At 42.0% G+C, this 13894-nt stretch overlaps 1 protein-coding gene across 4 annotated transcripts in view; it reads left to right on the forward strand.

Moving 5' to 3' along the window:
* The first annotated feature begins 13365 nt into the window (after positions 1-13365).
* rasa3 (RAS p21 protein activator 3) overlaps positions 13366-13894 on the forward strand; it is a 52759-nt gene continuing 52230 nt past the window's right edge. For all 4 annotated transcript variants that reach the window (XM_080439497.1, XM_080439499.1, XM_080439498.1 and 1 more), the window contains exon 1: positions 13366-13619. In XM_080439497.1, coding sequence (XP_080295623.1) covers positions 13565-13619 — 55 coding nt within the window. In that variant the 5' untranslated portion in view covers positions 13366-13564. The remainder of the gene's footprint in view (positions 13620-13894) is intronic.

A 13894-nucleotide genomic window follows, 5' to 3' on the forward strand; every position in this document is an offset into this window, starting at 1 on the left:
TTAAACCTGGTACATCACCTATTTGAAAATGTCAAATATCAAAAAGATCTACAAGCTCACAACGCGTTGTGAGCTTGTAGATCTGCTATTTTCAAAAATTATTAATTTGGGGGTCCATGACATGAAAGTATTTGAGAACCACTGGTTAATTTATTTATTTTTTAAAGTGAAGTAAGCCCAAATAAGCAACTACACATCAAGCCCCAAAAAAAACACAACCCGCAAAAAAACAATATTTACAAGCAACTTCACAGAAAGATAAGCCCAAAGTCGCTCATAATAAGCAGACATTGGCAACACTGGTGATGATGAGCAGAGGAAAACCAGAGCCTTGTATGGCTCTGAGGAAAACACGTGGGAGAGGAGGAGGAGATTCTCTTAAAGGCACGCGACACACTCCTCCTGGTAAACTAATAGTTTACTTTTACTAAGTATTCGCTGCATGTCATGAAATACAAACTTATTATATAATATATAAACCTAGAATATTTGTTCAATCGCCACTGTCCATTCAGTTGTGCTATCAAAACTACAACACTCTACCAGGTGGCTCGGTGGAAATAAAAGAGAGCAACCATTAGATGGTGCTATAACACTACTACTTATTTAATGAGTCCAATGGTCCATTGCCATCTGAGAGAAAACGTTATGTGCCTTGAATGATTACCTCTCACTCTTCATTCAGCAAAATGTCAGTTTATCGTTGCCTGTAAAAAGACACTGAATTGCTTGTAAATTAGCAATAGCAGTTTAGGAAACCAGTAAGGTGCAGGAGGACCATAATATTTCATAATGTGTCTTACAATGTTGGGCTTCACTGATGTTTGATTAGAGTGTATGTAAATCTTGGTCCCTATTTGCATTTTTTCTTTCACTGACATTCTTTAGGATCCCATGACATGTGCAGATACAAAATATTGTCTCCCTCACCAAGTGGTGGAAGAAGTACCCAGAATCCTAGATGATGAATTGTATACTTCTACTTAAAGTAAATCATCTGGTAACAGGAAAGGTGGGCACCAAAACATTCTGGGCACTAGGGAAATCTGGATATGTCAGCTATTTTAGAATAGCTGAAATACAGAACATGGGTTTTGTATTGATAATAAAAATCTGCAAAGGAACAGGTGTTGGATGGAGAGAAAGTTGTGTGTAAAGGACCATGGGTCAACAGAAAGGCTGGAGGAAAGAGACCAGATGATTATCAGCATACTACATTGTCATAACCACATGAAACCTTGCATCCCTATTCTGGGCATGTCATAGTAGGCTAAGATTTTGCAAAAAAAAGAGGAACATTCACAGACAATAGCAGATCTACAAGCTCACTGCATGGTGCGTTTTGATGCCTTATGAGCTGGCAGATCTGCTATTTTTGACAAACAGATTTGGTGTAGAGGCCAAGTATGGGGCCAAGTATAGACCCCTGGGGGACCCAGATCAACAAAGTGACGGGTTAAGTAGTCAACACATGCAACGATCAAGGTAATGAAGAAATACCCAAATGGCTAGACACATGGAATTTGAATAACATGGATGTGCAAATGTTGCTCTAATCATAGCAATTTTTATTTGTCTATTCCATCTCTATAATACATGAATTAACTTTGCACAAGTCAATCACCATTAGTATTCTGCTCAGTAATTTCTCTGTTCCTTTATTTGGCCATTTCTGTCTCCCTCAAACACACAGACATACTGTATACTCAGGCCCGGTGCTAGCCGACAACAGTGGGGGAGGTAGGTGAGTAAGTGCGGGGGGCGTTTTTTTCTTTTACCGACAGCAGCTGAAGTCCTTGTCATGTCTGTCTGTTTATCAGGACCCTCCAGGTACACATAACACCACTGACCACTTTCTTAACACGCTCAGGAAGGCATGACACCGAAAAGCTATTAATTAAAAAGTACCAGAAGGTTTATTCTTTTTTACTGGGAGTCTTGACTCCCAGGGGCCTACATTGTCACGGGCCTACATTGTATATGTAGGCCCGTGACACCGGGCCTACATATACTGTGTATTGATGAGGGACCCCCCTGTCAATGAAGTAGTATGTAGGGTTTAAGGCCCCCCCCTCTTCTTCCTCCCCTTCTTCTTTCTATGGAAATAACGTTACGATGGGAACTATGCACGAAAACAAATTTCACCCACTTTTTTACTTCTGTAAACCTTTAATGTGACAATAAACCTGATTCTGATTCTAAGTGGTTAAGAACTCCTACTGGATTACTTTGGCAGAGTACAGTTTGATTGATTGATTGATTGATTGATTGATTGATTGGAGTACTTTATTTAGAAAGACATGGAAAAAGTACATGGAAGTACAAATTACAATACAAGGTCCTCTAAACTGGATCGCCCATAAAAGCACAATGGCTTATTTCAAATGAAATCCATCCAGCAATGCTGATCACTGGTTAGCCAACCAGAGCACAGTAATGCTGAATACTGGTTAGCCAACCAGAGCACAGTAATGCTGAAAACTGGTTAGCCAACCAGAGCACAGTAATGCTGAACACCGGTTAGCCAATCAGAGCCAAACCGTGAACACATTGAAACGTCCTTTGCACACAAAACCATAAGGACTTTTGGAGAAACTTGATATTAAGTGTGATGAACTCAGATAAATGAAGGTTCTGTTTAACAATGAAGTCACTATTTGTCTTCTCAGTAGACCAGTGGTTCTCACAGTGGGACCCCCAGGGGTCCTTGAGGGGGTTTCAGGGAGTCCCAGCTAAATGAGTTATAGTATAGGAACCAAATGGACCCTTATGGGTCTGCAACTCTGAGAGTGTAGTCAGTGTACAAATGGAACCAAGTGGATCCTTATGGGTCTGCAACTAGAGAGTGTACAAATGGAACCAAATGGACCCTTATGGGTCTGTAACTATGAGAGTTTACAAATGGAACCAAATGGATCCTTATGGGTCTGTAACTATGAGAGTGTACAAATGGAACCAAATGAACAGGTCCTTTTAGTTCCATTTGTACACTCAGGGTTATGTGGGTCCGGGGCCTAATGCGTACCAAAATGAGTCCATCAAATGTAAATGTAGTGGCGTTTCGTCGGCTCCACTCAATTCCTCCAAACAAATCAACAAAACCCACTGATGCACCTTAAGGCTTGTCTTCAACGCAGGCAAAAGAACACATTGTCCACAGCTTCATTTAATAGTTTGCATATTTACTTGATCCACAAATGTGCATTAGTACAAACAGCTTCTCAGTTCTCATGGCATTGTTCTCTGGCACTGGTAAAAACAAAACATCTTTCCAACCAGGTGCATGCATTGTCCAATCAAACAGGCCTACATATGCCTAATAATAATGATAATAATAATAATAATAATAATAATAATAATGATAATAGTAATCAAATCAATAACAGTGAAATGGCTTCTACAGTAAAGGCTTGAGATTGGACACCTGTTTACTGACGTGTAGGTCAGTACAATTGCATAGTACTTGTGAACACTAATTCATACTTAGAACTGTACACAAACATTTTGACAAGTGTGAGAGGAGGTTTCCCCTGAACAGCAGGAGAGGAGTCCCAGTCTGGTCCAGGTGAAACTAGAACCTCCACAGATTAAAGAGGAGGAGGAGGAGGAGTTACTGCAAAGACCAGAGGAGGCTGCAGGGTCATCGTTGACATTACTAGCAGTGAAAAGTGAAGATGATGATGAAAACAGAGAGACAGAGCCTCTAGCCAGCACCTCAACTGAAAACGTGAAAACACAAGCTGATGTAGAGGACTGTGGAACATCACAACCAACCATTGATGACCAGCTCCTCTCTTCACACTGTTCTGAATCTGACATTACTGAGGACAGTGATGACTGGCCTTCACACTGTTCTGAATCTGATACTGAAGACAGTGATGAGTGGGTGACCAGTGAACAGCAGTCAGCTTTAAACACACTATTATTGTCATTGGGCAACAAGCTGTCCCCAACCCTGAAATCATCAAAACAAACAGCATCCATGAGGAGTCAAACAGGAATGAAAAGCTTTTGTTGTACAAATTGTGGCAAAGTCTGTCGTCGCAAGGGTGATCTGAACAAACACCTTATTCATACAGGGGAAAAGCCATTTGCTTGTTCAATTTGTAGCAAACGTTTTAGCCAAACTAATCATCTGAAAACACACATGAGGACTCATACAGGGGAAATGCCCTTTGCTTTCACAGTTTCAGTTTGTAGTCAAAGCTTTAACCGAGCTGACACTCTGAAAACACACATGAGGATTCATACAGGTGAAAAGCCCTTTGCTTGTAAGGTTTGTAACACAAGCTTTAAGTGGAGGCTTCTAAATATCAAATAATAACTTAATCTATTCCAAAATAATATTTGATGCATATAAAAACAAAAAAATTATGAAAGAAGCGAACAAAACAAAGAAAACTTAAAACTGTCTACAACATTGTGTATATAGTGTTGGTAGTCAGAGCACACGCCGCTTCACCACAAGGTCATGGGTTCGAACGCGGGCACCGGTCCGACCTACTATTTATATATATATACCAATTGATTCCTCCCCACACACATTTCTGTGTTGTCACTGCTGTTGTATCCTAGGAGCCCCAGTCCGTAGGATTACATGCAGTGACAAATAAATGGATGACAAATAAAACAACACACATATTTATACTGTACAAAACATGACATATTTTGGCAAATAAAACAACATCATATGAAAAACTAAAACATTTATAAAAAGCTGCGAGTGTCTCTGAATGTAGTTAGTCTCTTTTCATGAGCTTGATAGTTTTTAGTCATGGCTGCCAGTTCCCACCTGACGTGGTGTGGTAGTTCTGACTGCTCCAGATTGTACTGAATCACTGCCAGCTTGCATAAAGTCTTCAGACTAGGACTTAAGTCTAAGATGAACAGTTCATCAAAGGAGGTCCTATAGTGGCTCTCTCCTCCAAAGAGGAAGACACAATCTCCCAGCATGCAACTGCGCGGCAGAAACCATCTGAAACTCGGGCCTTTGCCCCTGGGCTCAACCTTCTTCCAGGAGAAGGTCTGTGGGTTAAATTTCCACAGATAGCTGTAGATGCCATAGTAAAGCTGCGGTGAAGCTGTCATATGTTCTCCCCAGGGTTGGCAACAAAATATGTACAGCTCTCGATTGTAGGCGAAGACTGAATGGTAGAATGCTTTTGGTTGAAGCTGTGCAGAAGGCACGCTCAACCAGCAGTTGTTCTCTGTGTCAAACACTCTGATGTTGTTGTAGTCATAGGACGCAGACGTTTGGCCCTCAAATACAAACATCTTGGTCCCGATGATGGTGGCAGACCATTGTGGTGGTGTCCAACTTGTACAAGTGGTGGTGGTCCGACCTCCGTGGTCCGACCTCCCCTTTGGAACAGTTCCACAAACCTCAGGCTTCAACCACCTGTGGGTATCAAACGCATAAAGAATGTTGCATTTTGTCTCTGGACCTGTGTAGCCTCCCCACATGTAGATGATATCTTCTATCAGCACAGCTGTGTGGTGGAAGTGTCCGGAGGGAACCTCGAGGGGGCATTCTCCTATTCCAGTTGTCACCACCGGGGGCAACTTCCTCCAGTGTAAAGACACTGTGTTGAAAACGTTCATGCACATTTGATGACCATCGTTCTTGTGGGAACCTTGAAAGTAGTACACCGTGTTTCCTACCATGACAGCAGGGAAATGTGTCCCTGTGGTTGGCACACCGCTCACATTGCAGGTCTTGCTCTATAACAGAATGGAGGATATAACTACATGAACCAAACAGAATGTTCAAAAGATAGTGTTGCATGCTGCTGCCACCTACAGTATATTGTTGAGGCAGCACAAACATAACACAAAGCTTTGCCAATCCATGAAGCCAATGGGTTTTTGCTGCCATTCCCTTTAAGATCAGCGCAAGACGCAGCGCTATTTTCCCTGTGTTAAGTGGTGAGACCAAAAGAGTTTTATTAAAGCATCTCCCCCTTTCTATCTATCTCAGCGCAACAAGTGGACACACATCGGTATGTTTCACACATTTGCTCAGTGCTGCTACTACTGGCCAGAATATCTGATCTCTAAGCAAAAAAACAGTCGCTGCCTGACGCGTTGAATGCTTGTAGATCAGATCTGTATGCGCAGCAGAAGTGAAAGTAAAACGGCAACGCTGCGCTTGGAGAGAGAAGGGAAGAGAACATTTGCTTCACTTCTAAGCTACGGGGAAAACAGCTGTAAAAACCTTTATTTATTTATTTATAGGATGCCCAGAAACCTATACAAGGGATGAATGACTCGTCTTAGGAATTAATTATTGGGTGAGTACAGGCACAGCTTAGAGCACTTTTCTGCCGTGCAGATCACTGCTACATCATCACTGCGCGGATAGGACCGATCTATGGCTGTGAATTTGAAATACATGAAATGTATGTAAGATCACAGACATTCCAGGGCTAACTAAAACTCTGTGAACTTGCATCTTATGTGATATTATACTGCAAAATGTTATTGAATACGTCTGAAACCAAGGACAGACAGTCAACAGGACATTCTAAGGTCTCTTACTTAGATTTGACAACTTGGCCAATGTTTGATTTTTTTTTATAGTATCCACAAGTTTCCTAGGGCGTTGTGGGCATCACTTCCTGTTGATTTGATCAAGTATCAGTCTCGCGTGGCCAGACTGTTGCCTCCCACAATTTTCAAATGTTTCCGGTCATACAGTCTGGGACTGTAGAATATAAACCGGATGTGAAGCCTCCTCCCCACTTCCGTTTCGTCTTTACAGTCGCGCAAATGTATCCTAATATAAATCAAAATCATCTAAGTATATTTAGCTTGCTGCTTAGCAGAAATGGAAATTAAAAACTAAAATGTAAAGATATTTTAAAATATATTTTCGTGAACGGAAGTGCCAGTTTCCTCTCTCGGATTTTGGGAGTTGTAGTTCCAGACTCTATATAGCCTTCGGAGATTGTGGAATAGTTGTCTGGCTACGCGAGACTAAGGTATCAGGGATAGAATCGACAGGAAGTGATGCCCATAACGCCCTAGGAAACTTGTGGATAGTTTGTTGAATACTTTTGACGCAGTAATGGTCATTTTTTTATTCATATTTATATTATTTATATTTCGTTTTATTAGACAGTCGCACTGAGGAAAAGACAGGAAGCAGAGCTGGAGGTAGCAGAGACTATAATGTTGAGGTTCTCTCTGGGCTTGTTGAATGTTTTGGAGATGCAGACCGAGATGTTTTGGGCATGTACAGAGGAGGGATGGTGAGTATATGGGCAGAAGAATGCTGAGGTTGGAACTGCCAGGCAAGAGGCCTAGAGGATCTTGGTTTATGGGTTTCTGTGAAGCATTTAACCTCTTCATAACCAACACCACCTTGCGACTCTGTACCAGGGGACCTGATTTTGGGAAAAACCCAGCAAAGCTCGTCTTGAATGAGCCATTTGCTATTGTTCGACAACCTTTACACCGGCATTACCATTAGCAGTGACCTGAATGGCAGTCCGATGCACATCGCCTTCGTGGCCTCTGAATCTTTCAGTGCTTTATTACAGCTGGAAAATCCATTGTGTTCAAACACTTTCAAAGTTTCTGGATCACGTCCTAAGCATATGTACTGTATCTGTGTATGTAATACAGAATTAAATCAGTTCATAAATGGAGTAATTATTTTAAGTATGCTGTGCCCTCATATGTCCCCATGTACATCCTGTGGTCGTTGGCTTGTATGTATTAAAACAGTATTGAGCATCCTTTCACTAATCTGCTTAGAATCAACATCTGCCTCTCTTGCTGGGTTTCAACATAGCCCACACAGCACACACCACGCACGCACACACACGTACACCTACACACACGCACGCGCACACACACACACGCACACGTACACACACACACACACACACACACACACACACACACACACACACACACACACACACACACACACACACACACACACACACACACACATTTTGCAACATACAATAATGAAGTAATCTTCATTAGTCAACATATAAATCTCCAAACCAAAGATTTCCTTTTTGTGTTAAACACACACACGCGCACACACGCACGCACGCACGCACGCACGCACGCACGCACGCACGCACGCACTCACTCACTCACTCACTCACGCACGCACGCACGCACGCACGCACGCACGCACGCACGCACGCACGCACGCACGCACGCACGCACGCACGCACGCACGCACGCACGCACACACACACACACACACACACACACACACACACACACACACACACACACACACACACACACACGTACATACACGTACATACACATGCATGCATATACTGTACACACACAGGCCCTGTGGTTTACCACAGGGTGTAGCCATCCTGGCTAAGATGAAGTAAATGCATGTCATAAATGTATTTCAAACATTATTTCTCTATGTGCTGCTGTAAATCCAGCTCGAAGCATTCTGCACCTCTCCACTCATTATTTGAAAGCAAATCCTGACTTAACTTGCCACATCTTCATAATTATGTTACTCTTTGCTCCTATGAGCTGCAACATGACATTTAAAAAAGCAAGTATTCTTTTTTTTGCTATCATAACACTGTACATACATAATTTGAGTTATTGTATACAAATTAAAAAGGTTTTAATTGAGCGGCTAAAGTAAAGAATGTTAAAACTAGGAACCACACCCAAACTGTATTACTGCTACAAATACCACATTAACCCAGCTGCTACAGGATGTGGTAAAGGCATACAATATCACTGTTTCTGCTTTGCTTTGCTATTACTCTACATGTGCATTTTGCTTTGCTTTTACCATGCAAGGTAATATACTTATCTATATACTTATAGACCTCCAGTAATGTGCTGTGTAATCCACAGTTTATGTGGGGAAAGTGTTAGTTGAGGACGCTGTAACAGGTTGACAAGAGAGATGAGACATATAGCCTAATTAGATTTAGGGCTGTTCTAAAAACGTCACAGCTAATCCTAAGGCCTGGGCCACCGGAAGTGCTGTGGCCAACTAACTTTCTTGGTAGAGGAACTGTCAACCGCTCCACTGTCCCACATCACTGCTGGGTTGGGCTTGCAGTGCAGTGCTATTTTGAGGAATGTGGTCATAACGTTGGGCTGTTTTCTGAGTCCTGGCCCAATGAGTTTATGCAATAAGCATGGACTGATGATGAACCTTCGCCTTTTCCTAGGTGGCTCTTAAATCCAGCCCAGACATGCACTATCCACACCATTACAAGGCCTACTCTCCATTCATCCTGTCTTTTAGATTAGACCCAAGTTCAGTGTCAATGAGGTAACAAGGTCCGTTGTGATATCGTTCTGCTGTACTTGTATTTGGTGAATGTGACTGGATTTTTATTTAAATTTTAACATAGTTGAGCTGATTAGGTTGAGTTAATTGTCATTATTATGAATGATGGAGAAAATGAATTAGAGATAATGGATTAGTCCGTGTGTGTGTGTGTGTGTGTGTGTGTGTGTGTGTGTGTGTGTGTGTGTGTGTGTGTGTGTGTGTGTGTGTGTGTGTGTGTGTGTGTGTGTGTGTGTGTGTGTGTGTGTGTGTGTGTGTGTGTGTTTTCTCATGCCAATAAAGCCCTTTGAATTGAATTGAATTGAAATTGTGTCCGTCCATCCGTCCGTCTGCGAGCAGTTAATCTCTGGCACTGTTGGCCCGATCGAAGCGAAACTGTGCACACACACTCATTGGATGCCAGAGCAGAACCTCTGCCCTGAATTTCAGATTGGCCTCTTATAGCGCCACCAGGAGGCCGATTTTTACAAAACATATTTTTTTGTATTACGCCTACAGATTTAGTTTAAACATAACGCAAATCGGTATTTGGTATCGGTATCTCTATAGCCATGTGATCAAGCCGAATCTGTCGGATTTTTCATATTCCATCCTTTAGCGGGATTGGTCCGTTTTGAACAAAATGCCTCAAATCATGAACGCAGTGTGCAATTTCTGTGAAATTTTGCACGCACATTCCCACTAGGCCGAGAAAGAAATGCCACCGTTTTTACATATAACTGCACTGATCTGCATGAAACTTAGTATGCACACTCCCTAGAGGCCAAGGAACTGCCTTTTACAGCGCCACCAGGAGGCATATCTTTATTTATTTTTTTATATTAGGCTACTCCTACAAATTTTGTCGAAACATCACAGAAATCGTTACACATTATCTCTAGTCTATAGTCAAGTGATCAAGACTGATCTGTCCGGTTTTCCATATTCCATCCTGATTGGCGAATTCCGAACATTGCTGGCCCACAATAACCTGACCTGGCGGAGACCTGTGCTCCGAGGAGCACTTCATCTAGTTTCACTATAATTTCACCACTGTCCTAGGTAATCCAATGTCACAATGTACTGCTATGCACTTATAGGTTTTGTATGGGTCGCGAGTAATTATCATTTTTTTACCCCGGGCAAACTTGAGCTAAAAAGTTTGAGAACCACTGGTCCAATGTATCCAGAGATTGGGAGATGTAATAAATGTTGTATTGGTTCAGTACTAAATTCCTCTTGTGAGTTGTGCCATGCATTACATATAGCCTAAGCCTACAGTACACAGCATGTATGGGCCCCGATTATGGGGGATTGGGGGCCCATCACCATCAGTATCATCATCATGCAAGTTTGGTGGTGGTGTAGCCCAACACTCACTAGTCACAAACAACCACATGTCTCGAGATAAGGGGTCAAAATAAAAATTAAACGCGCAAAAATGATCTCTGTTTTTCACATCCTGCTGTAATGTGAACCGTTTTTTCGCGCCGGTTCCTGCCAATCCGGTTCTAGTGCGTTGAAACCACTGTCATGATGTCACGTTGGCACCGTGGTGTAGAAGGACTGGGACCACGCCCCCGCTGGCACCGTTGAGCGCTGCTGCTCAGAGTTGCCATGTCTGCTTGTTATAAGCGACTTAGACCCCCATACGAGATTTCTGTTGTTAAAATGTTTCAAAAATATTTCACTTTTTTCCACATGATTTCTTTGAAAATAGCCGATCTACAAGCTCACAACGCCGCATTGCGACAAGTTGTGAGCTTGTAGATCGGCTATTTTCAAATAGCCAATGTAGGGTTAGTAGAGTGCTCATGTGGCCTGGCTACAGTTGCTTCTTTTGGCCATGTTTTCATAGGTTTTAAGTGCTCATTAGGGGGCCAAGCCCGTATTCTTCTGCCATTTTCCCCGCATAATCGCAGTATTAGCCAAACCATGCAGTCAGTTTTTACGAAACTCTGCAATATGGTAGAGGGCTATGTCAAATGGCGAATACACGAAACCCACAACCATTGGCCAAAGGGTGGTGCTATAGCAATCAATTGAAAAAAATGCAAACTTCGAACAGGCATAGCTCATGAACCGTTTGACTGACAGCGATAAAACTTCAATACAATACACATGCGTCTCGGACCTATGTCGACAAAAAATCGTACTGAAATGTTTTAAGTGAAAAAATTAAGCTTTTATGAGCCAATGAATATTGTAGTTTTATGAAAATTGTTTCTTCTGCCCCTAACTACATGAATGCAGAGTAACTTTTTTATGAAACTTTGCAGTATGGTAGAGGGTCATTCCAAATAGCACTGAAACCAATCTTACTCCAATTGGCTTGCAAACTTTGAACAGGCATAAGTCATGCCTTGTTTGGCCTAAAGCCATGCAACTTGCTTACACAATCATGTGCCTTAACTCATGAGGAACACATCTGACCAGTAAGCTCCGCCCTTAGATTTTCCGCCAATATCGAGCAGTTGAAAAAAAAAATTAAATCCTTATACCGCCTGGGATTTTTGAGTGAAACATTCTACACACAATCTATGGACCTTATCGAAAACCCCATTTGAGTGAATTCTCCAGGGGCCAATGCATAATTGTATAATAAAGAGACTACAATACCCAGAATCCCGAGTATGCTGCTAAGCTGTTACCAATATTAATTTGATAGCTGCATAGGTTCCTTTTCTCTCTTCTCAGTTTGGGGGTAGCAGTAGTTCAGGTGATAGCGTCACTGTCTGTAGGGCACAAGGTCCCCGGTTCGAGCCTCAGGCTACCTCATACAGGCTTCATTTAAATTGCCACACACAAAACATGACCGTATTAATTAATGCATGCACACTTTTTAAACATGAAATGCTACTTTAAGGGCATTTATTTTCAACGTATGACATATTTCCTTGTGAAAATAGCCGATCTACAAGCTCACAACTTTTCGGATAGCAACGCGTTGTGAGCTTGTAGAGCGGCTATTTTCACTAGTTTCGGTTACAAGGAGACATCAAATTTCTCTATTGGTAAAATGGTTTGTGAACCACTGATCTAGAGTAGTGTTTGTGAAACAGGGGCTTGGTTCATGACAGAAGGCAAGAGTTTATGCTCTTCAACAGACACCATCAGTGTGGCTACAGCTCTAGCTCCATTGGTAGTGTGGCAGCCTGTGAGTCCGGAGGTCAAGGTTTCAATCCCTATCCCCGGCCATGGGTTGAGGTGTCCATGAGTGGGATTCTTATAGTTGCTCCCCGAGTGCTAAATATGACCACATCAGCTGGGTCAAGCTGAAAAGTAGTTTCCCCTGTTGTTGGAATAATTTAAGGTCTTTATTATTATTATAAACAGCACCTTGACCTTCAATATTGACCTGTGAAAAGTGAAAACAAAATGGCGGTGCTATGTAGCCTATTTTATATTTTAGGCTTAAAGTTAACTTCTTACAGTGGTAGAAGGGCACCCCGGACATCCACTGTCGGAATATGAAGCCGACTAACCACATTGTCGCTATGGTGATAAAATGGAAAGGCCTAATTAGAATGACATAATCCATCTGTGTTGTCTAGATGAAGTACAAACATTTGCAAACTTTTGTCAAGATTACTGAATTTTTGATACAAGTTTGAAATCTGCATTATTAAGCAACACAATACAGAGATACAATATCCACAATCCCATAGCACTATGCTCAGCTGTTTAGAATGCTCATCTGTTAATTGTGCAGTCTTCTTTGATTGATTGATTGATGTACTTTATTTAGTAAGACATGAGAACACATGGAAGTACAAATTCACAATACAAGGTCTACTAAACTGGAAGACTCATAAAGCACTAAGCTTGTTTAAAATGAGATCCCCATGCACACAAAATGTCTCTGAAGTGCAATCCATTCTATGGCTTGTTGCATTAATAGGCATTTTCCACATTTCCTGGCCCACGTATTGCTGCTTGCAGCTATATTGTCTAGTTGCTTCTTTTGTGCTTGTTTTCATAGACCTGGTTGCTTGTTTCTCTCACAAGATCTGGCAACACTGCTGCTGCTGCTGCTGCTGCTGCTGCTGCTCTGTTCTGTTCCCAGCCTCAGCCTGCTGCACACAGCCAGCCAGTAGCAGCGGTTCTTGGGGACGGAGAGAGAATGGTCGCTGCCTTGCTGGAAGCACATAGATGTACAAAACCTCTGGAATAGCCGCCGTGCGCTGGAGGAGAGGCCGAGACCATTCACCCTCACCGCGGAGGATTGTCTTCATCTGGTAGGCAAAGCCAGGGAAAGCGGTGCGGAGCCAAAGCGACAGCATGGCGGTGGAAGAGGAAGGTCTCCGAGTCTTCCAGAGCGTTAAAATAAAGATAGGTAAGAAGCAACAACACAGAGGATCCAAAGGGATTCCCATCCCCCCCCCCCCGGTCTGCTCTGGATGGATGTCAATGGATGGCTTGGCTGTGCAATAAATACATACACATTACAAAAAAAATACCCCCAAAAATAACTTTTAAAAAATGACAAAATTAAAATAAATCAATAAATAAAAAATGTTTTTTTATTTATTATTTTGATTATTATTTTTTAATAAATAATAATAACAAAACAAAATACCCCAAAATAAAAATAGGTAAGCAGCAACACAG

The sequence above is a fragment of the Gymnoscopelus braueri genome, assembly GCF_963280865.1.
Source record: "Gymnoscopelus braueri genome assembly, chromosome: 1".
NCBI lineage: Eukaryota > Metazoa > Chordata > Actinopteri > Myctophiformes > Myctophidae > Gymnoscopelus > Gymnoscopelus braueri.